This window comes from Pieris rapae, chromosome 2 (assembly GCF_905147795.1).
Source record: "Pieris rapae chromosome 2, ilPieRapa1.1, whole genome shotgun sequence".
In the NCBI taxonomy this organism is placed as follows: Eukaryota; Metazoa; Arthropoda; class Insecta; order Lepidoptera; family Pieridae; genus Pieris; species Pieris rapae.
In genome coordinates, this window is record NC_059510.1 from 6,960,975 (window position 1) to 6,983,726 (window position 22,752).

At 31.8% G+C, this 22,752-nt stretch overlaps 1 protein-coding gene across 1 annotated transcript; it reads right to left on the reverse strand.

The window, feature by feature from the left end:
• Positions 1–456: 456 nt before the first annotated feature.
• LOC110992408 (aminopeptidase N) lies at positions 457–20,864 on the reverse strand. Its single transcript, XM_022258259.2, has 19 exons — positions 20,759–20,864; positions 15,622–15,792; positions 12,915–13,189; positions 12,659–12,817; positions 12,385–12,432; positions 11,817–11,979; positions 11,031–11,243; positions 10,491–10,700; positions 9,259–9,392; positions 8,450–8,648; positions 7,568–7,763; positions 6,322–6,484; positions 5,303–5,519; positions 4,630–4,739; positions 4,092–4,259; positions 3,512–3,655; positions 2,921–3,002; positions 1,869–2,014; positions 457–990 (listed from the first exon to the last, which is right to left on the reverse strand). The coding sequence occupies exons 2-19, from the start codon at positions 15,784–15,786 to the stop codon at positions 894–896; spliced, it is 2,889 nt and encodes a 962-aa protein (XP_022113951.1). The 5' UTR covers positions 15,787–15,792; positions 20,759–20,864; the 3' UTR covers positions 457–893.
• Between the last annotated feature and the right edge of the window lie 1,888 nt (positions 20,865–22,752).

Consider the following 22,752-nt stretch of genomic DNA (forward strand, 5'->3'; position numbering starts at 1 on the left):
GAATAAACAAGTCGGTGTTCGCCTGACGGTTTCTATTTTTAGTGTCTTATATTCAAGTATCGGGTTCCTCACGATATATTTACCATCACCAGTAAAGATTTAACCATACCTCTTAAGTGTCACACATTGGTCTGACGTCAGTTTCCATATATGTATCTACATTAAAATGTTTCAGTGGCGCTAAATATTTACACACAAATTTGTTTCCTTATGTTCTACGTCAAACTTGTAGTGTGGCGTCTGTTCTACTAGTCTCATTATTCTTTCACATAATCGTTGAATATTTCTCCAGTTTTTGGGAAGAATTTCAACCTTGTGTAATATTAATTCCATTCCCTACAAGTTGGTTTGAACGAAGGATATAATTTGTGAATACATTTTGCTTTTATTCGTCAAAATATATACAACTCGATGTTTAAAGGTGAAGGTTATGATTGGCATCATTTAAATAAAAAATATTTCAAACAATTTATTTGTTACACACAATAGTTATAAATAATTATAAATAAATTCACTAATCACTTGATCAACTACACACAACCTTTGATGGACGGAATCACATTTTTTACATAAAAAATAATTACACAAAAAATATAGACAATTAAAAAAAATTATGCAAATCAAAATAATTATGACAAATGTTTGTAAATAACGCATAATGTTTGTAAATATGTAACGCATTATATGTATTTTAAGTAAATATTTAGTGGCATTACTCATGAACGTACCAGAAGCCTTTCTCGTTAATCTGATACATTTTTCTCATTTATTATTAAAAAATAAGTATAAACTTTAGATATTTATAAGTAATAATAATAATTAAATTAAAAAAACATTGATTATTTAACTGATCCAGGTTTTTAGTACGTTCCTAAATAATCAATGAATTGGTCTTAATAAAATGATTTTAAACGATGACTTGATATATTATGTATCGCATATAGTGAAGACATGAAGATCGGCTTTTCTCTCCAAGCAGCAGATTCGATGCTGACAAAAAAAAATATTTAGGAAAGAAAATCTGTATGCATCTAAAAATACGTGTATTTACGATCTACCTTTTGCAAGCTTTAATGACATTATAAATATTAATACAATACATTAGCCGTTAATTATTTACTTCATAATTAATTGTTTTTGGTGTTTTTTGTATCAAATTTGGTGAATATCGTAATTATTGTATGGAATATTACCACCAAATAATTTTAATAGGTACGAATAACTTAAGGGATTGCATTTTTTTCTTTTCGCATTTGCCGAATTGTGAAAAATCAGGTGAGAAAGGATATTTTTATACATTCTGTTCAAATTTTTTTTTAACTACGAAAAAAAGCGATACACATTACACAAAGTGCCCACAAATATGTTTTTATAAGCAATAGCACTACTGTAGTGACATTTATACAGTGATACAATTAATACAGCTATTAACAAAATATTTGTAAATTTGTGAACTTAAATTATGAAAATGTCAACACTTTAAAAATAAATATTTTGTTACCAAAACGAATACTAAATAGTATCCATTTTTACACATCTTTAAACAACAATAATAATTCGGTTCTAAATTTCCGCGAAATGAAATCTTGTTAGTGCCCATAATGTATTTGCATTTCATTCATAAATCTATTAATAGGCTATTTTTGTTATCCTAATTATTCATAGGCTATTTTTTTTTACGTTTTTATAGAGACAACAGAAAAATCTTACAATTATATATTCAACTAGTATTTTTTAACGGAGAGCCTTCTTAATTAATCAAACAATTTTTGACACTATTTGAGTGTAACACAAAATAATAGTTAATTATGATTTATAGTACGTTAAATCTATAATTACGCAGCCGATGTAATAACACAATATCTTACTGCGAATATTCCCTCAGTTTGTCAACAACGAGTGCCTGGTTCCGCTGTATCCAGGCTATGTTCACTCGCGCGCGCTCTATACCTTGAGACACGGCCAGTTTCGCATCATCAAGGTATTCGGAGTTCTGTTCGTACCATTTCAGGAACTGAAAAAAAAACAATCGATGCACACAAAAAATTAAATAAAAGCGGTCGCTTTTCTACCGTTGCAAATAGAATTTTCCCTTTAAAAACCGTAACTTTTTAATCAAATTTCGTATTGAACTGGATAATATATATATATAAAGTTCCACACATTTATCAATATTTCTACAAAAAAGGTAAATTGGTCTCTAGAATTGCAATTAAGGAATTGGAAATTTTTTAAAACAACTTATGTTTTTGTATAAATACGGTACGAAATTTACTGAAGTAAGTACATTCAAAAAACACGAACGTAATAAAAATAATATCCGTATACAATTTCTCACTATGAGTCTGCAACGCATCTGCCCGAGTCACGGTGATTATTGCCCGGGCTTATCATAACAATAAGAGAACTTGTCTATTTGTCCTTATATAGAGGCACTTATGAATTAAATATAGAAGAGTGAACTTTCTATGAATCTTAATGTTTGCTTAAGCTTCCAAATGTCAAATATACCGTCAGATTAGATGTTTATATTATCATTGATACAGGTCGTAACTCGAGCTTTACTCTGTGGTTCCATACTCACGTAGAAAAATCCATTGGCCCTTGGCCGTGACCTACGTGGGCCAATAGACAAACACTGCTCATATAGAGTAGTTAGTAAAATTGAAACATCACGGTTATGTAGTAAAAGGAGTATTAAGAATATCCGTAACGCTAATTATCACACAACACAGCCGAATTAGGTATTGCTTAGTTAAATGTATTTAATATTTTTTATATATTTCTTCGTTTGTAAATGTAACCTCTTTGTATATATCATATATATATATATATATAGGAATATCTCTGTCCACATCTTTAATATAATTGATATTGTTATATATAATTTCTATTAGCTGTAGGATTACGAAATAAATACCTCGTCAAGTTCCCGCTGCGTTGTAAACTGGTTGAGTAAAGTTTTAATAACGTAGCCCAAACGACGTCCCTGACCATTAAATCTGAAAATATATTGATTAATAAAAAAAACTTTCAACCTTTCTGTATCTGTGCCAGAATTTCTGAATCTGTTTCGTAATCCTTTCTTATAGGCAAGCAATCAACCTTCTGCTTGACACACCGTCGACTTTTTGGGAAGGCATGCCGCTTTCCTTGCGATGATTTCCTTCACAAGTGATAAATGCGCACATAGACAGACACAGAATTCCATTGGCGGACATCCGCGGATCGAACATACGAGCCCAACATGCCTGGGCTAGTATGTTCAAACCACTAGGTCAACACTGCTCAAAAATATTATAAGTATGCTGAGTAAAACATACTCAATAGTGGTTTATTTATTTATTGATTTAGGAAGACTAGTTCTACAAAACACTATAATTTTAACAATGGTTTATATGATCTTTATGATTACTTACTTGTCTTAATTTAAGCTGTTATGTTCCATGATATCTCTATGAAGATACATGTATCTAAAAAAATAGTAAGTAGGTAGGTTATATAAACTTACGCCTTGTAAATATCCTCAATGCGTGAATATAAGAACTCCTTTCCGTAATAATAGCCAAGGTCTGATGAAATCACAGCTGTGATTACCGAAGCAGAGTCCTGGCGACGCACATCCGAACCATCAGTAATCGACCACTCCAAGTATCTGCAATAAGATATTTAATAAGATTAATACCGGTAAATTCTTTTTTGAACCGATTCGTCTTAGGGCCCTTTACGAAAAGAGCGTACCATTTCTTAAAAGGTTGCCACGCCAACGATGTCTATGGGCGGCTTTGTCACCAGGTGAGCCTACTGCCTACTGTCCCGTTGTATACAATGTAATACGGGTTTTATTTATTTTAATATATCTTTTAATTGAAATAAAAACAATATTTAAGGACGCATACCGTAAACTAATATGGACGGGTCAAATGATGGGAGACAAGAAGCAAAAATGGAACAGAATCTAAATTGAGTGGTACACACAAAGTGGGAAAGGGAATCTCTTTCCTTTCCCACTTTGTGTGGCAAATAAGATGGGAGATTGATTTAAAAATGGTATATATATATACACATATATATCAAGTAAAAAAACTCACTGTGCAAGTATCCAAATGTCTCTGGAGCAGGACAATGCGCGGAGTAATTGATCTTTGGCGGCCGCGACATTCGTACGCCGGCGACGCTCCAACGCGAATCGCCAGTGACGTACGGATCCACGCTCTATCGCCACGCAGTACACAGTCGAACGGAGATCTAAAGGAATACTGCGAACAAATGTCAAACATGTAAAAAAACAATCTTAAAATCTGAATAAGTTTATTCAATTGATAAATAAAAAATATTCTTAGGTACATTGCCACAGATAATAGAGGTTTTTTTTTTTAAATCGCAAAATATCTAGCTAAGCTGAAACTCGGCTGGATTCATCGATTTTTTTAATTCATATCATTTTAATATTTTGATAGCATATTTGTTTATAAATATCTAAAACGAAGCGTTGTAGCTAAGAGCTATTCTCGTTCTGTTGCCTCAATTTGCATCTGTTTGCTTTTTTTAAATATAACTTCAGATGATCACCGCGTAGATGGCGCTAGAGTCGTGGAAGTAGAATCGCTTAGATGATTTTATACTTACGGGTTGTTTTCATCGGGATTCTTAGTATTCATCCACTGTTCAAACAACTGTAGGGCATTCTCTTCGCATCCTGGCACCTTCGCATGACACGCTGTTGAACTGGTTCTTACCTAAGCACGTTAAAATAATGATAAGATTGCTTATTAAATATTATTTAGTAAAATTAAAATAACGTTTTAGGTAAAGTCCGCGACAGTGATTCAGAACATCTAATTCGTCAGTACGAATTACTCTGTGATTGATAACATTTAAAATTTAAGAATAATATCCAAACAATCGAGGAAAACTTTAAACTTTTTTTTCACTTTATTTACCTTTTAAATTTTTTTAATAAAAAAATGTATAGTGTACATAGGTAGACACATAAATAAGCTGATATTGAAATCTTAGTTATTATTTATATAGTAACAATAGTAACACGTTTTTAGTCCATATTTTATAAAAAGGCCTTAATTTAACAAAATAGTTTCCGATGGTTATCATTCTTCTTACGAAAATAGCATCGTAACCATGGTTACAAAGCATTTTATCCTCCTATAGGAATAATATACGATATACAATATAAATTAAGTACTCTCGCTTAGTCACACTCAAATATTTATATTTTACTATAATAATCATTCCACTCTCTTCTATAAGCACATTTAGAAAAATAAACAGAATATGACCGTACCTGCATTTTTACGCTATTCAAGTCATCTCCATTTAATATCTTCTTGACAGCAAGGCCACCAGCCTTTTCGTATGTTCTTCTAATTAACTTCCTCATGAACTTCTGATATGCGCCATAATGAGGTGTACGTTTCAGTACATTTTCGATTTTCGAGAGCGCGTTGAGGCCCGTCATTAGGGGAAGATAGTCGTCTTCGTGTTGGAGATAACTTGCCAATCTTAAATAATAATTGGTAAAAAATACATTTTTAATATTCAATAATAATTCATTAAAATATTTTCAATCTAAGTAGGTTGTATTATCATAAGTTGTGTTGCCTGCGTACAACGTATTTGGCGCCTTTAAGAGACATTTGACTGACAATCAATTATCGATTTTTGTGTTATTTTTTGAGCAAGACTAGTGCAGTGCTTCATGCTACTCTCATCCCAGAGGTCGTATATGCGATCCTCCTCATCGCTTTGGAGAAATGGACTTTCTATCTGTTCTCTCCCACGCACGGTGAAGGAAAACATCGAGAAGAAACGGGCATACCCTAGACCAAAAATTGACGGCGTATGACAGATAAAAGACTGATCAGCTAGTCCATAAAATAAACATTATCAAAGAAACAGAACACTATGAGGCCCATATAATTTATAGCGCCAATTAATTAAGAGAAAATAGACTTGATTTCTCGTGTTCGAATGGCTTCTATTAATAAAATCTATCTTCAATTACCTTTGTAACAAAGTTGGGTAGGTCTCAGAGATGATGGGTTAGATTCTGGTGAATATACTACTGATAACGTAAAAATATCCGTGAAAAAAAAAAGTATCTATATGTTAGCTTGACTGGGTTGTTGACTGTGATGTTGTTAGCTATGAATTACTTTTAGCTGTTTAATTAAAAAACCACCTTTATCCCATTCATACAGGAACAGGATCAACTCTTTAGAATTTATGTTAGTATAGATAAAGCTACTTTGTGGATTTAAAATTTGTAAAGAGTTAATATGAAATACAGTATATAAAACTTACTGCAAAGTAGTCGAATAATCCAATTTGTTGGTCCAGGCCAGTGCAAATGCATCAGACAGTAACTGGACTCTTCCCATGACCGGCACTTGGGCGAATTTGTCACTAGTAAGAGTGGAGACCAGAAGTTGCCAGTTACGAGCATCATAGTTCACGCGGTACGGGGCTACAAGAAACAGTAACTAGGTTAGTTAGCTGATTGCTGATATAGGAAATCAGTTGCATTGTGTCATGTATGTTCTATATTTGTTTGCTATTTCTTTTTTTGAGATTTTGATTATCAACACGTGCTTAATTTGTATATCACTTCAAGGCATGGACCCGCTGAAAATTAATATTGCTGTTGATAGCAGTGGAAGCTGAGTTGCGCCCATTTTTGATTTTGTAAAATAAATATGTTTTTTCTATTAATAATAAAGATATTAATGACAGTAATATAGTTGTGACGAAATTGATTTAGATCAATTTTTTTATTATTTATCTATATATAATTTAGCGTTAGCGCTAGTCCACATTCTAGGGAGCCTGTGTTGTGGATATAATCGTTCTCTGTGTGATGGTTTTTTTTTTCTGTTTTTCTGGACAGAGGAAATCGAGATGGAACTGAGCCCGCCTCCGGTTCCGATTTAAAAATACAAAGTAAGCGATGGTAATGTGATGACGCGTTCCTTTCGATTATGACGTACACACGCGATATATTGCGTCAAATTAAGCACAATTTAACGCACGGTTTCGTCTGTAGAATTACGTTTAGGTAACGATAGACAAAATATTCCACATTCTGTGGAATTATTATCGGCTGGTAGTGATGAATTATTGACGTCCGTATTATGCTATTTATAGTTACGAATCGATGATATAGAAAGCAAAGAAATAAATAATAGAAAGCATAGAAAGTAGAATTGAATGCATTTTACAGCCATTTTATAAAATCTAAGCGGTAATAAACTTGTTTTTATATTATTATTTTTTATTTCCTATGTATATTAAGTAGGCTGCTGCATCACATGTTCTCTCTTTGTTTGAGGTGTAATAGGGTACCAATATTTCGATAGACAAACTACATATATTGTATATAAAAATGAATATAGAATATGTCATGCTGAATCCTACTGAAAAACGTATGAAAAGAATCAACCTATAACAAAATAATGGTTTTGCCACAATACAAAAAAAATGAAAATAAAATTTTATTTTTAAGAATGTATGTGATGGAAAAGCCTCAATGTTACTTAAAATTATAACTAACCAATCATATTATAATTGAATAGGACCCATTCATCAGGACTAGCGCCGTGCTCAAACCTGTGTTCCTTATCAATGCCCTCTTTGTCTGACAACCACTGAACATCTTGAGCCATGGTATCCCTCTCACATAGAACACTTAGAGGAACCCACCAAGCTGAGTTAGTACGGAAAGATCCACCGAGAGATAAATACCGTTTCTGAAAAAAAAAGAATTATATTATATATTAAAAACGCCAATCTAGTATAGACATGTCATTTATATGTTAAACTAGGTAACCCGGCTAACATCCTTTCGCATAATGGTCTAATAAGTGACTGTTAACGGTGTTAACTTTAGTTAAACTTAATTCACTCACCAATTCTATGTAAAATGATGTGTAGTTATGTCAACAGATGCTGTTTGTAAAATTAATTCATTTATTTTATTTACTTTTGTTATTCGATAACTAATCCGATATTTTATTACTTATTCTGCTATTTGAAACAAAGAATAATCCACCAAAACAGAGATAACTAACATCGGTTCAGCCGATCTTGGTGTAACTAACACGACTTTTTTTTATATTTAGATATGATTAGCTTTGAAAATAATACTGATAAAAGTCCCTAAAAGGCGTACGCTGAAACTATTGACAACAGAGCAAAGAGATGTCGCAGTTTCTAGTCATCAATATCTACAAAGAATTGATGACTATATTTTTTATCATAATCATATTGCTTTCGCATATGTCTAACATAAAAAAGTACATCTAGGCCCTAGAGAGTTTCTCGATAGCCTAGAGTCTAGGCTACTGAACATTATGCTACAACTGAATAATTGCTGGTGTAACCACAGAGCTATAATAGTACATTCAAATAAGAACTATGTTGTTTGGTACCATACCTGCGATATGGTCAGTGACTTTTCAGAATAGTCTCTCTGGACTTCAAGTATCGGGTATCCGGTCTGTTTTGTCCACGTGTCCATCACTTCCTTAACCGTGACATTAGCGGTAAGCCCTCCAGCCTTTTGGGCTTCTTGAGTCAGTTCCGCCCAGAGGTCGTCTTGTTCCGCGTTTCCATACGAGTGTTTTATTAGGTAGCTGGAATAATATAATAATAAAACGACTCCATAGATTTATAGGTGAACAGAAACGTGGCGCTACAGTCCTTTACAGCCTAATATTTATGTATAATATGTTTCGTGACCATTTGTTTTTTTTTTATAATAGTCAAGTGATGATAGGTGACCAGCCTTCTAGGCCTGACACACAACTATTTGAGTCTATGACTTCGCGATGTTTTCCTTCGCCGTAGGAGCCAGTGTTAAATCCAATACAAAATACAAACAATACAAATACTAAGATTGTAATTGTATTGTATTCGTTCAATATTTTTTTGGAAAAGGCATCATTAAACGGTTTCAGGAGTGGGTGGAGTACCCCTTTGGTGAAGGAACCGTTCTAGGGATATGGATGGTTTGCCTTCTCGAAGATAGACTGAACATACTACTAAGCCATGCGTTAAGAACAAAAGCTAAAAGGATAAAATGCTCTATGGTTCCATAATTGTACGATAACGATAGAACACCTACTCAGTACTACTCATACCGAGAACATTCTCGAATGTCATTCACTACATTACCAGTGATTTATTATTTCAATTAAATTCCTAATTATTTCCTTTCCTTATATTATAAAACTAAATACTTACTTATGAAGCGCCTTCCTGAACACTTCTTCACCTAAGAACATTGACATCATACGAATCAACGTCGATCCTTTCTTATACGAGATCTCATCAAATATCTCTGATATACGTTTCGGGTTGTCAATTTCTACAGATACCTGAAAATTAATAGTTTTTATTATTGAAGTTCTAATTCTATAAGTTGGGGAGAAATTATGAGAGTAAATTTTTACGATGCGCGCGCTCACACAAAAAACCGACACCCTGAATTTAGCTATGGTCAACATTGTAGTTTTTTATGATATTTAAACAAACATTATTTAACTAGATAATGCGTTATAATACAAATTCCAATGTATTAAATACCATTTTTCTATTGTTAGCGTCGTTTTTATACAAACGTAAAATAACATCTTGAAAAGATTTTTGTCTTGTTATGCGCAAGACTACGTATTTTTTAGTTATATAAGTAATTATTAACAACAGGGAGCGAATATGCAGTATTTTTATTTTTGATAATTATAAGTACCAAGATGTAAAAGGCAAAGATGCGAAGGAAACAAAGATTTAATTTATTGAAACGTTTACAGCGCTAACTCGCGCTTGCGCGCGTAACATCTGTTATTCTGTTCATGCTAGGTCTATGAGGTACATATTTGGTAGGAACAGGAGCGGATCTACTTAAGGACTTTTTAATCTGCAGTCCACGGCCTCGTAGTGATAAAGGATTCCCATTCCCATCGAAAACCAAAGACCATATTTTTAATTTAAAAATATTAGAAAGTTTCATAAATCCAATCACAGGACCATGATCCCTGAGATCAATCAACTCATGTGCGATGAGCGCTTACATAACCCGTTTTAGAACTAATACTTCTGCATCTATCTATATCTATATATCTAACTATCGGAGAAAGTGTTCTTACAACAGAAAATTAATATTGTTATTCTGATTCAATTAATAATTCACTTTTAGCCAATATATTAAAATTATTATTAATATTAAAAATAGAGAATCATGGCGATACATGGACCATATCGCTACTAAGCAATTTCTTCCGAACAAACAAAACTGTAAAAATTGTGAAAAAAAATCAAATCGTTCCAACAATTCAATTATAATAATGTACGTAATATAATAAAAATTCATGGTATATTTAATATGAATAAAGACTGCTTGTAATTTACCACAACTATCAAAAATAATAATGTATAGATAAAAACATGACAACAAATTTTACAAAACATATACTCACAGGGTGACTAGACTCCAGTGCATCCAGGTGTAACACAGACATGATATTGGTCACCGCATAACTCATATCAGCATGCCAGGTGGGTTCGACGTTCATCACCCCAAGTGAAGCCACGAACGTCGCGAAACCCTCATTTAACCACAGATCTGACCACCACTTCATCGTCACCAGGTTCCCGAACCATTGGTGAGCTAACTCGTGTGCTATTACCTGGAAACAATATATTATATGTTATTGCCAATTTCGTAATGTCTTAATAATATTTAGAGGGCATAGAATATTTTTATTATTTATTTTTGCAGCCTGTGTTTTATTAAATAAACTTAATAACTTTAACTAAATATATTGTCATAATATAATATCAATTTCAATTAAGTTATGATCTACCGTCATAACAATTTTTTATTTTTTATGTTACGTTACTTCTTTATTTATATGTATAATATAGTGTAACTTTTAAAATAAATAGCTGAATATATATGTATATGCTTTTCTTTCTAAATAAATAGTATTATATAGAAACTATATATTAAAATATACCTCAGCAACCCGTTCTTTGTTGATAAAAGAAGACTGTTCCTTGTCATAGAGGAGCGCAGTTTCTCTGTACGTTATTAATCCCCAGTTTTCCATAGCACCAGCGGAGAAATCTGGAATCGCTATCATATCTTGTTTGGGAAGTGGGAAGGTGACGTTGAAGAATTTTTCGAAGTATGAGAGCACACGCGGACCCACTGTGGCCGCGTAAGATGTCTGAAAAAAAAAATCACAAATTGTGTAAGGTACTTTAAAAAAAGTGATTCAAAAATATTCCGATTTCAAATACCTTTCACTATAACCAATATTGTACGTAACCCATACACAAATTACTGATATCTCAAGAGCTACTTTACTGATGTTAATGTAAATCGTTACTTTATTTGGAAATTTTTGAACGCGTAAGTTTATTTCAAAGTTATCAATGATTAATTTATCTTACTGATTTTTAACTTATTTTAGCACGTATGCCATGTTATATATATATATTTATATATATATATATAACATGGCATACGTATATTTATATATATAAAAAGCTTAAAACCTTTGTTTTAAGTTAATTTTTTGTTTAATGAAGCATACGCCATGCCGACATAATCTACTCGCATGCTGAAAGTTGGTTAATCAATTACATTGTGTATATGCATTAGGAAATCAATTTATTACGTATGAGTTTCTATTATGATTTAAATCGGACAATTTCGATTCTTTATCTTAATATAAACTGAATAAAAATATAATAATTTACCGAATGCTTTTATTTGCAAAAATAATTTATCTGAATACCTGGTCAATAGCGTCATTCCTTGCCCAGATCCTGAATTTGGTACTGGATAACTGAGGAGGACTGTCGACATACGCAAAGTTGGAGACAACGAATGCCACGAGATATGTTGACATCGGAACTGATTTTTCGAATTCATCCCACACGTATTTTGTTCTGGGCTTTCTGTAAAATTAATAAAAATTGAAGAACTCTGATTTTTGCCTCTTTTTCTATAATAAAGAAACTTATTGGTGTTGAGAACAAATGTAATGCCTTACTCCGGCCTAAAGGGAGGATCCTTTATAGTATAATCATTGACTGGCCGGTCATAAGGCCCAAAGTAAGAGAGCTATTATAAGCTTAGTGGTTGCAAACTCTTTATTATTGCGACTCAATTCTATGACGTCTTCCATACTGTTTGCAGGCGCAAATTGTAGAATTAGATAGAAGCAAGGCAGTGACTACATCTAAATATTTTATATTGTGTTAAAATTATTTATGAGGTGTAACTTAATAGAGAATTTTAAACAATAATTTAATTGGTTTTCGTAAAATTATACTATAGAAACCTAAGAGACCTTAACTTACCCAAATGACTGCTGCATTACTTCCCACGGCCAAAAGTCTTCTAAAGCACTAAAAAATATATTAAATATAAGAACATAGAGTTAAGTGCATAATAAATCCAAACATAATTCCCAAAAGGTTTACGACAAATATTCGTTTAACACGATAGCTAATAATTACTAGGTGACCATACAACATCTGTGGCTCAATTTTGTAGTTCTTCTGTAAGAACTCGATGTATCAGATTTTTAACAAACCGGGGACACAGTTTATGTGCCAAAGTATTTTTACTTACTTGTCACTAGATGAAGTCTTCAATGGCATATTGGAGACAGCTGTGAAGCTTTTAGAATGACCGATATTAATCGAAAACGTGGCTTTGTATATCGGTTCATCGAAACAAGGGAACCCCTTACGAGCTGATATTGCCTCGAATTGCGTCGCTATAAGGTATCTAAAAATATTGTTTTCATTTAAGTAATTTTTCATAGAAGAATCAAATTTATGAGGAAAATAGTAAACATGTAAAAGGCAAAGATTCCAAGACTCACTCCTTCTTCTTAGTATCTTTATCCACATAAGAACTGATGTATACTCCATCGAGTCCAAGATTCAAGTTTCCGAAAAACGGTATTGTCAAGTGGTAACTATCGTCCTCTTTCAATTCTCTATCTAGTTGTAACGTTAAGAAATTATAGGTATCGTTAAGGTCAACACCCGTCACTTGATAGACATCGCTGTCACTCTTTAAATATATTTTTTCTTTGGCTATTGTGAAGTCTTGAGCGTGAAGAACGACTTTAGATGTTGGCTGCTTAGCTCTTAGCTGAAATAAAGCGGCATTATCAGTTCCTGTTTAATTTCAATCCACAGATGGTCTTTCTACTCGCTTGTACGGTGAAAGAACGCAGAAAATAGTAGATCCGAAAAGCTATTAGAAAAACAACTGATCACGAAACAGAATTCCCAAAGATGACCTTAAAAGGTTGTAGTGCCTCGGGTTTTTTAATTTGGTTTGACTTTAAATTTATTAATCGCATAAAGATTACCTGAAACCCTAATTAAAGGAAAGTCTAATTAAATAATCAAAAAAGATCTACTAGTTTATATAATCCAAAGTATAGAATATTGCAACATTTATTTGTATTAAATTAATAGCTACAAGAAACAGTGACCTTAGCGAGCAGTCCTAGGGTCAACAATGTTTGATAGAACAACTTTCTATAATTTTAATCGTAAGTTTAGGTACAATAATTTCCTGTTATGCAGAGGTAATTAGTATACCGTTATTACAATTGTCCTACATAAATCAATCCCTAAATATGTACAAATCATTTTCCTATATATACGCATTGGTTTAAAAGACCGGTTATAATGAGATTTACCAAAAATATTGTCCATTGTCATTGCATTGGCATTGTCCCAATATTGTAATGTCGACTACTGGGTACCAAAACTAATCTTTACACAATGTACGCAAATATTTTAAAACAGACTACTCAATTGCGTAATTTCTGTAATAAACACGATTTTACTTTCGATCTGCTATATGTTTATATAATTTTTAAAAACATTAAGAAAACCGCGTAGCTTCCCTGATAAAAATAAATAACGCCTTTTATATGTTGTTGCAAAATGTATATCATTAGTTGATATCAGCGCAGTCGCCAGGAAACTCCAGGATGACAGGAGACATTCAACGAATTTAAAAATATGTATAAAGATAACAAAAAGCTTTAACAAAGGCATATTAATATGTCTGTATGAACAATTGTAAGTACCTAATATGACAACCGCATATTACAATGTCTGAATAAATAATTTATTCCGTAAACAATGAGTATTTTTACAGTAAAGTACAATTGTATTTAATGAGAAAATATATTTAAGGTGACCATAACCACATATCAGAATTAATACAAAATATGACGTTTACATAAATAATTTAGTCACGGTCAATAAACTAGCTTTGTTTATAGACAAGCGGCTAATCAGAAAATTTACCTTATTTTTTATTTAAATTATTAAATAACTAAGTACGTTCAAAAATAACTAAGTAAATGCATTTTGCTAATTCATAAAAAATAATCTTTCATTTAAGTTAAATTTGTAATGTTTTCATGCGTTTAGAAACTTTAACTTGTCCCTCGTGATCTTTTGTAGTCTCATTAAAACTGAGACGACAGTTAACAGATAATCAAGCTTCATTTGGGGGAAGGTAATTTAAGGTAACACATTCCTAGAAAATACGTTTAATGAATAACAAAGTAGAAATATACTATTGCCCTAACCCACTTTCCATTGCACGCTAATTTATTCTTTGTGCTTTAGTCCCATTCAAACCACGTTCGCTCCAAAAAACTTTTGAAACCGTAACAAAATGACAATCAAACGTTTGCAATATCTTTACAAGGCTGTCATTTATTATTTGTGGATCTGATCTTGAACTGTCCGTGGGGAAATTGTTCGAATTTTGTTCCTTCCAATAATTAATTATTTGTATGTTGAAAGAGAACATTGCTTCAAAATTATATTTTTTGAATTCGATTGTAAGGTGAATTAAATTAGGAATTCAACAAAAAACAGCCTTCTAGATCTGGAAGTCAGTTTTATGTATCTGTTTCGGTTATTTTTTTTATATTATTTCATTAGAACTTACCTAAGTATAATTTTAGTTTATAAATTACCAGAGACTTCCTATAAGTTTGCATTTGCATATGTATATTTTTAGCAGTTTGTACTAGTACAGTGTGTGCTCGAATGTTGCCTGTTCGTGATGTTTTATTGTGACATTTTAATTATCTGTAATACATCTTTTTGTGGGATTCCCCAATATATAGTCTCAGAACATAAAGAATGCGTCATGGATTTTGTTGTCGTTCCAAATTATTATTACAGGCGTACGTTATTTTGAACAAATTTTTTTATAGACATGATATTTTTTTGATTACAAATGTCATACATTTAATCACGTTTTAATTATAACAGTTTTACTGGTAATTCACATCGGTAAATTATAGCTGCAAAATGATTTCAGCTGTCCATGATAGATTCATCTATTATGTTTATAACCTACTGTAGCCTAAGTGGGACTTAACGACGCGTTACCTATATTATCAATACCTAAATATTTTTCAAGCATAGAGAAAGCTAGACGAAAATGCCGCTTTAACACTTTTCGATCGTAAATAAAAACTACGTGCACTAAGCTAAATAGTAATAAAATAAACAAATACTAGTATGTATCTTTAAACTTACCAAAATATCAACGACACCGAAGTAACTGAAGTTAGTGTTAGGATCGACGTCATACGCTAACTTCACTTCGTAGTGCGAGGGAATGACGTCACCTGGGAGCAGATATTCTCCTTCGCCCATCACCAGGCTGCTAGCCGCAACCACACATAGTACTGTACCCCACATTGCTTACTGGAAAACATTTTTTGCCTTAGTTTCCGTTGTATTAAAATAGCTAATATTACAAAGAACAATTAAAAACCTACTATAAATTATTAATATATTGTGGCATAACATTGTACAATATACATAAACATTATTCTATTTTACATAGAGGAAAAGTCAATGAATAACAAACATTAAAATTGCTACTAACCTGCGCTATTAACCTGGTATTTATAATTTATATATGTCTGAATATCATTACTAATATATAAACATGTGGATTAACAATAACGCATTAATGTAACATATATATAGACCCATTCTATCGCTTCTTGTTGTAACGAACCAGTAGTTTAAGCCTACTAATCCGAGTACGAGTTTCGAAAAGGCAAATATTGTTTTTATTTTTTTAATTATTATTATGTTTGTTGTGTATAACAAAGCCCTAAGAACGTTAATCGCATAATTATTCTATTTACATAATTATTAATATTTAAATAATTTACGTCGACGCTTTCAAAATATTTGACGAACTCAAATATTTTTTTTATATCGGTTAATTTTTATGCAAAATAAAACTTTTTCCGCGTAATAGTGTGTATAGGGTCAACAAAACGCATGAATATTGAATGGCGCCAAAAACTACATAATCAATACGCATGGTGCAACAGATACGCAAAAATCGAAACTAAAGAAATAGTGTCTTATGTATAATTTCAATTTCATAAAATTAAACAAAAGATAAGTATTCATAAGTATAGGTATACAACAGTATACCTAAGTAAAAGAACTAATATTCATTATAGATATATATATTTTGCAACGATTGAGGAAAACATTTCACTTAGTAGCTAGGTGCTCTTACAAAATTACACGTGTATGTGCATTTTGTTATCATTTCATGAACTCAATTTTTTTTTTCTTATATGTATATTATTTAAAGCGTTTTGTTTTTCCCATATGGCATAATATAAAGCAAAACTTATTGTTTCGAATCGCATGCCAGCTTTAAAGGTTTTAAAAAGGCATAATATTTTATTCACATTAGCCGTAGAAATTCAATCAATATGTTTTATGACATGGCATGACTATGTAAATTACACAGAACCTGCCATGTTATATATTTTATAAATTACTCAGTCAAATCAGGGTCGGGTGTATTTAATAATATATTATGTACTTGACTTTCAGTTAGAAACAGAATAATTTTGGACAAGTAAACATTGTTACTGTTTTATATGTATTAGCTTGTCTAGTTATTTTTTCGAGTTTTTATGGGTTCCCCGGAACGGGAAGGTCGCCGGAATAAAAAGTATTAACAAAGAAATATCAGACTGTTTTAATAACGATAATTGAGAGAGAATCCGTCATATATACAAAAAAAATCACGGAGGCCGTGAACTACTTAAATTATGTAAATAGATGATTTATACTGAGTAATTCGTGTGTAATAAACTTACATAGACGGAAGAACGGGTAATCCTTACTGTAACTATACTATAATTATAACATTACTCGCTCCTTTTACATTGTATACTTGTAGAAATATATGAATGTATCTGCACAATCGAGTTGGTTGCTTGACAACGCTTTCAATTTATAGACAATGTCACTTTTTCAGTTGTGTGTCTATACTTTATTATTCACAAACAAACTTCTGTTTATGTCGTCACCTTTGTGAGCACCTTGAGCCAAGGAATAGACACACTTTTGCGTTTGTTTTAAGGGTGTTGCACAAAGAAAGCAAATCTTTTGATGCACGCTTTAACAATACTAGCACTTGAAAAGTAGCTATCTGGTCATATAACCAGCGTAAAAGTCGTTTTAACAGGCTAGCTAAGGATCCTTGATTTTTGGCCTTATGTACAATGCGTTTTTCTTAAGTTGCTATACCTGTAGAATTTGCATTGTTTGCTTAAATTATTACCCGCTTGCGCAGGAAAGGGTTTGAAAAATTAATGCAACTAAATGGGATACAGAAATATAGCTTGTGTATACATATAGTAGTATTATTTTTTTATATAGAACAGGGGGCAAACGGGCAGGAGGCTCACCTGATAGTTACTTATTTAATATAGTTTTATTGAAGTAATGCTATAATACTTTAAAAGAGAGTTGAGCTAAAATTAAATATGATGTCAACATTGAAAATGACGCATAGTAAAGTTCGTAAAGATATTCGTGAGTGCGACTTTAAACTTTTAAACTTATAAGTGTGGCTAAATTTATGCGAAACAAAATTGTTCATGTATTTCTACGATTTTATTTACGATACAAAAATTAAATATTAAAAAAAAATTATCGTATAACGGTTATTAATACAGAAATAATAGAAGGTATGTTATTTACACTTGATTACAATTCAAGTTTAGAACTCATAATATTTTATTTATTGCTTCGTTTTGTTTACATTTATTTTCATGTTTTAATACAAATACATATAAAAATATCCAATTCTAAATACGAAATTGGATTGGAATATAAAAGATTGGACTCTACTCGAATTTTCTATATTAATTTGTGGATAAATAATAGTTAGTAAAACGTGTTATTAAAAACCAGTGGCGTTTCAAACTCTAGGTCGTCATCAGGTTTCTAGCAAGTAGATGATCTGTCTCTGTGGATTATTTTTAACTAACTTGAACCAGCCAGAAGAGTAGGTTTTAAAATCAACGTGTATTTTTTGTGTATATATGTAATCATAGTTAGCTCAGTGTACATTAGAATAGTAAGTATTTAATAGCTTGGTTTGCATTATAGTATTTTCATATTTTCATTAAAATAATATCCTATGTTAACTACACGATCTCAAAAGTGTATCTATATGTAGATGTACTAATGTTCAAAAACTATTTACCTAAATTTAGTAACATTTTTAGCAAACATATAGATTTGTAGGTAAAATTGATGCGTTTGTTGATTTAATCGCCGCATAAAAATACTGCAAACATTAGCTGTTACGTATAGTTTTTAGGTCACACGATGACCTGTCGTATCTGGTAAAATGCAATCGTAAACCTATTACTGAAATTAGAACAAGGTCAGTGCATGAAGCCGTATTTAAACCATAACATTCAATCTATTGCGCTTCCTAAACGTAGTAAGTAGATATACATAATTATAATGAAAACTTGACTGATAGATAGATAATAGATTTATAATACTAGTCTTCTTAGTTGATCCTTAAACAACTCTGATTTTTCGTAACTTATATTGCCTGTTTTTACTAGGTGCAAAATTAAGTAACTGTTACTTGCCTTACCAGTGGTACCACCACGTACGTACGTATTTATAGTTTATCTAACGCCCGAACCCAATAAGTAATCCACAATCTCAGATTGAAAACAATCTGAGATCAGACCGTGACAGTCGATCGAACTCCTATAATATCAATCCGTCGATTGGTTATTGGCACACTTTTATCAATATTTAGATTAAGATCTCTATCGCGAATAGTCAAAAATGGATTGAGATAGGTTATCGGGTTTATCGGCTTATCGGGCGTAAAATAGCCGGCAACGCATTTATTTATTTATTAATACTTTATTACCTTATTCAAAATACACATAACAAAAATAAAAAAAGACAGGTTACAAAAGTTATAAGGCAACGGGCGGCCTTATCGCTTAAAAGGGATTTCTTCCAGGCAACCCTAATGTTAAACAAAGAAAAAGAAACACCGACAGAGGGTAGAGTACAATAAAAAAAGTATCCTGAGTATAAGTATACAAAGGCGGCGGTATAATATCACATAAGCCGTTACATAGGTAACATATAGCTCGTTGGTGCAATCATGACGTTGTTTAAATAAAATTTAGGTAATCAGATGTCTTATAATTTTATACAAGCCGTTAGCTTATTTCCATTTTGTCATTTTTAAGGTACAACGAACCTTGAATCGCGAGAAACCGGACAAACGATGATAAATAAGCCTAAATGCTTGTTTATTGCAGAAGATATTATAAGGAAATTGTAAAATCAAATAATAAATTAGCCTCTAATATTTGCACAATAATATGTATTTTAAAATACGTTACAAAAATGTGTCAGCTAACACTTAATCATTTTGAACATAAAAACATATTTTTATACACATAACAAGTCGCAAGTTTCGACTATTAACGACCTATGAGGCACAAGATAACATAGAACGATTTCAAAAAGTGATAACCCAGGACCAGTGTGCTACTTCCTCGAAGGTCAAGCTTCAGAGATAGAAAATGGTAGAACAGTTCTTCAAACTAGATTGAAGTTTGAATTATATTTTATAATACGGCATAAGGCTACAGGATAATCTTGAACGTGTGACCCTGAATAAGGTTGTATTGTGTGCTACGCATATCAATAAAAGCACTCACTTTTGATTATTTACGCATCCTTGCATAAATATGACTTTGTCTACACTTCTACTTCATGGACCATTAGCTATTTTTGAGTGCTGTTGCTCCTAAGCTGTACAATACTTTATTTCCTATTACGCCGGTCTTATTTTGGTGTTATTTGTCACTATTTTTTAAATCAAACTTCGCATCGCTGAATGCGGGATACTGAGCAATGATTCCCGTACACTCTGGCTTCTGGCACTTCACCATGACCGTAGTAAGTATATACGTTACTATGCTTAATTTGATGAATTCATTTATAATTTTATTTCTATCATCTTTATTATAAAATCACAAGACGGTAGCAAAGCACGTATTTAAATTTTAAGTTAAAACGTCTTGAGTGAGTTATTAAGACATAGAAAATATAATTTTTCATTTATTTTTCATAAATGAGGTGTAAACTATTACTTAATCGAAGCCTATGTGCCATCATAAGAATAACATGATAAAAGTCGTATTATGGCCGTTTATATCAAAAACTTTCGTTTAATATCCGGCACAAAGAGAAAGTTACAACTGCATTTAATGAAGCATTACACAACGAGGTCTTAAATATAAATTCTATAATTATTAAATTTACGAGACTTTATATAAAAAAAGTCACTCACCGTCCGTGTGGTACCTCCAACGTCCGGCCACAGACTAAAGATAGATTACGTTATTGGACAATTCATTTTTAACCAATGATTACAAAATCAATTGATTATACAGGGTTTGTTATTGAAGCTTGAGTCTCAATCCAGATCTGGCTTTGTTTATGAACTGTATTAGAAAAAATATTTTTAGATTACATCATAATCAAATGATTCACTTAAGTAAATATGTTTCGGCCAGTTGAAATATTCTTAACTCATAGCCCAATTCGATAGTCACTTATTAGATAGCCCTAAGTACGATGACTTTTTGAAACATCCCCCCGTTTGTGTTGGTTAGGGTGCAGTCAAATATTTTTATTCAAACACACTTTCGTTCTACTAATTGAATAATGTGTTCATATGTTGCTTCATAATAATAAAATTTGTAAGAAGTTGCTATAACAGCGATTCTTAGACCATAATAATCGCTTCTTGATAAACTAAGTTTATTTTGATCTTGGATCAGTGCTCTTTAGATCCTCTTTAGATTTAAAGAGGCGACAATTATCAGATATACAAAAAAGCAATTTAATAATTCCATTTAAAAAATATGCAACGTATTTGTTTATCAGAAAAGACTTTTAAACATAGAAATATAGCATACACTGCTTTGGAGTATACGTTTAAATAGGAGACCACAGACAAAATGTTTCAGTAGAAAAATTTGGTCAATGAAATTTTTTTATAGATACTACACAGTTTGAGAGCTACGATAATTTTCTTAAAAAGTTATATCCTCACAACCTGTATATATTCTTTTTGCAGTGTTCATTAAAACAGCAGTAAAGCTTCGCATATTTCCCTGTAAAACCCTGAACACAAGTACATAGTATTGAAAAATATAAATCTTCTGTTTTACTAGCGATATTGACCTAATTATGCAAATATCTGCAAGTACCTACACTTAAACTAATAACATTGTACTGTGTATGAGGGTAATTGCAACTAGAAATATAAACTACAAACTGTGAGTGCATTTACGATTCACATTTAATTATGTAAATCTAAGACTCGATCGATACAGAAATCTAAGGCGTTGAAGCGCCACTGTTTCTTTTATATACTGATATTATTTAGTTATGAATTAGTATGAAAGACAGGTACAAATTATTTTTATCATACAATTTGATGCAATCGACACCATCAGATGTTCTGTTATTTGAACTACAAGAAACGGGATAATTTAATAGTATGTTATGCCTATTACATAAAATACTATTATTTCTATGCAAAGTGGTGATATTTTACCGTTTCTCGACACACTAGAGGTCACTCACCGACATCACCATGTCAATAACTGTACAATAGATACTAGATTATCAACTTATTTGCTAGCTTCAAATTTACAACATAAACGTTGAATAGTACTATCGAATCGTACAAACAAAACTGCTATTGAAGTAATAAAATAAGTTACATAAATAAAATTACGTCAGTTTTTTGTTTATTTTTTTTACTTTGAAATAAGTGTTATTTACCCACTTAAAGAACTTGACGTGAACCAATAATATCTAAACTGAATGAAATACTGAATACCGAATTGAAATAAACGGAAGAAGATTGTGAATTCGATGGGTATTTTTAGTATTTTCTATTATATATAGTCCGTGGATTGATTTGGATAATTATTAAAATATAATTGAATACATTTATTTCAGAAAACTCTACTTCTATTTAGCCATCCACAGTTTTTCCACAATCTGGTATGTATTTGAAAACATCGTTTCTTATGAGCTAAAATGAATGAGCTTTCAGTCTCTTGCAAAAGCTGTATTACGGAATTTATAGGAAGCCCTCACTTCCACCACTTTTTGGTGCGTATAACGCGAAACTGGATGATCAGGGAAATAAACCACCGACGATTACTCGGGGTGATACTTCAATACCGGAAAGCGTATTCCGGCAACGTAGATACTACGAGTATTTGCAAAACCAGTGAAACAGAAAGAAGTTTCTTGAACATTCAC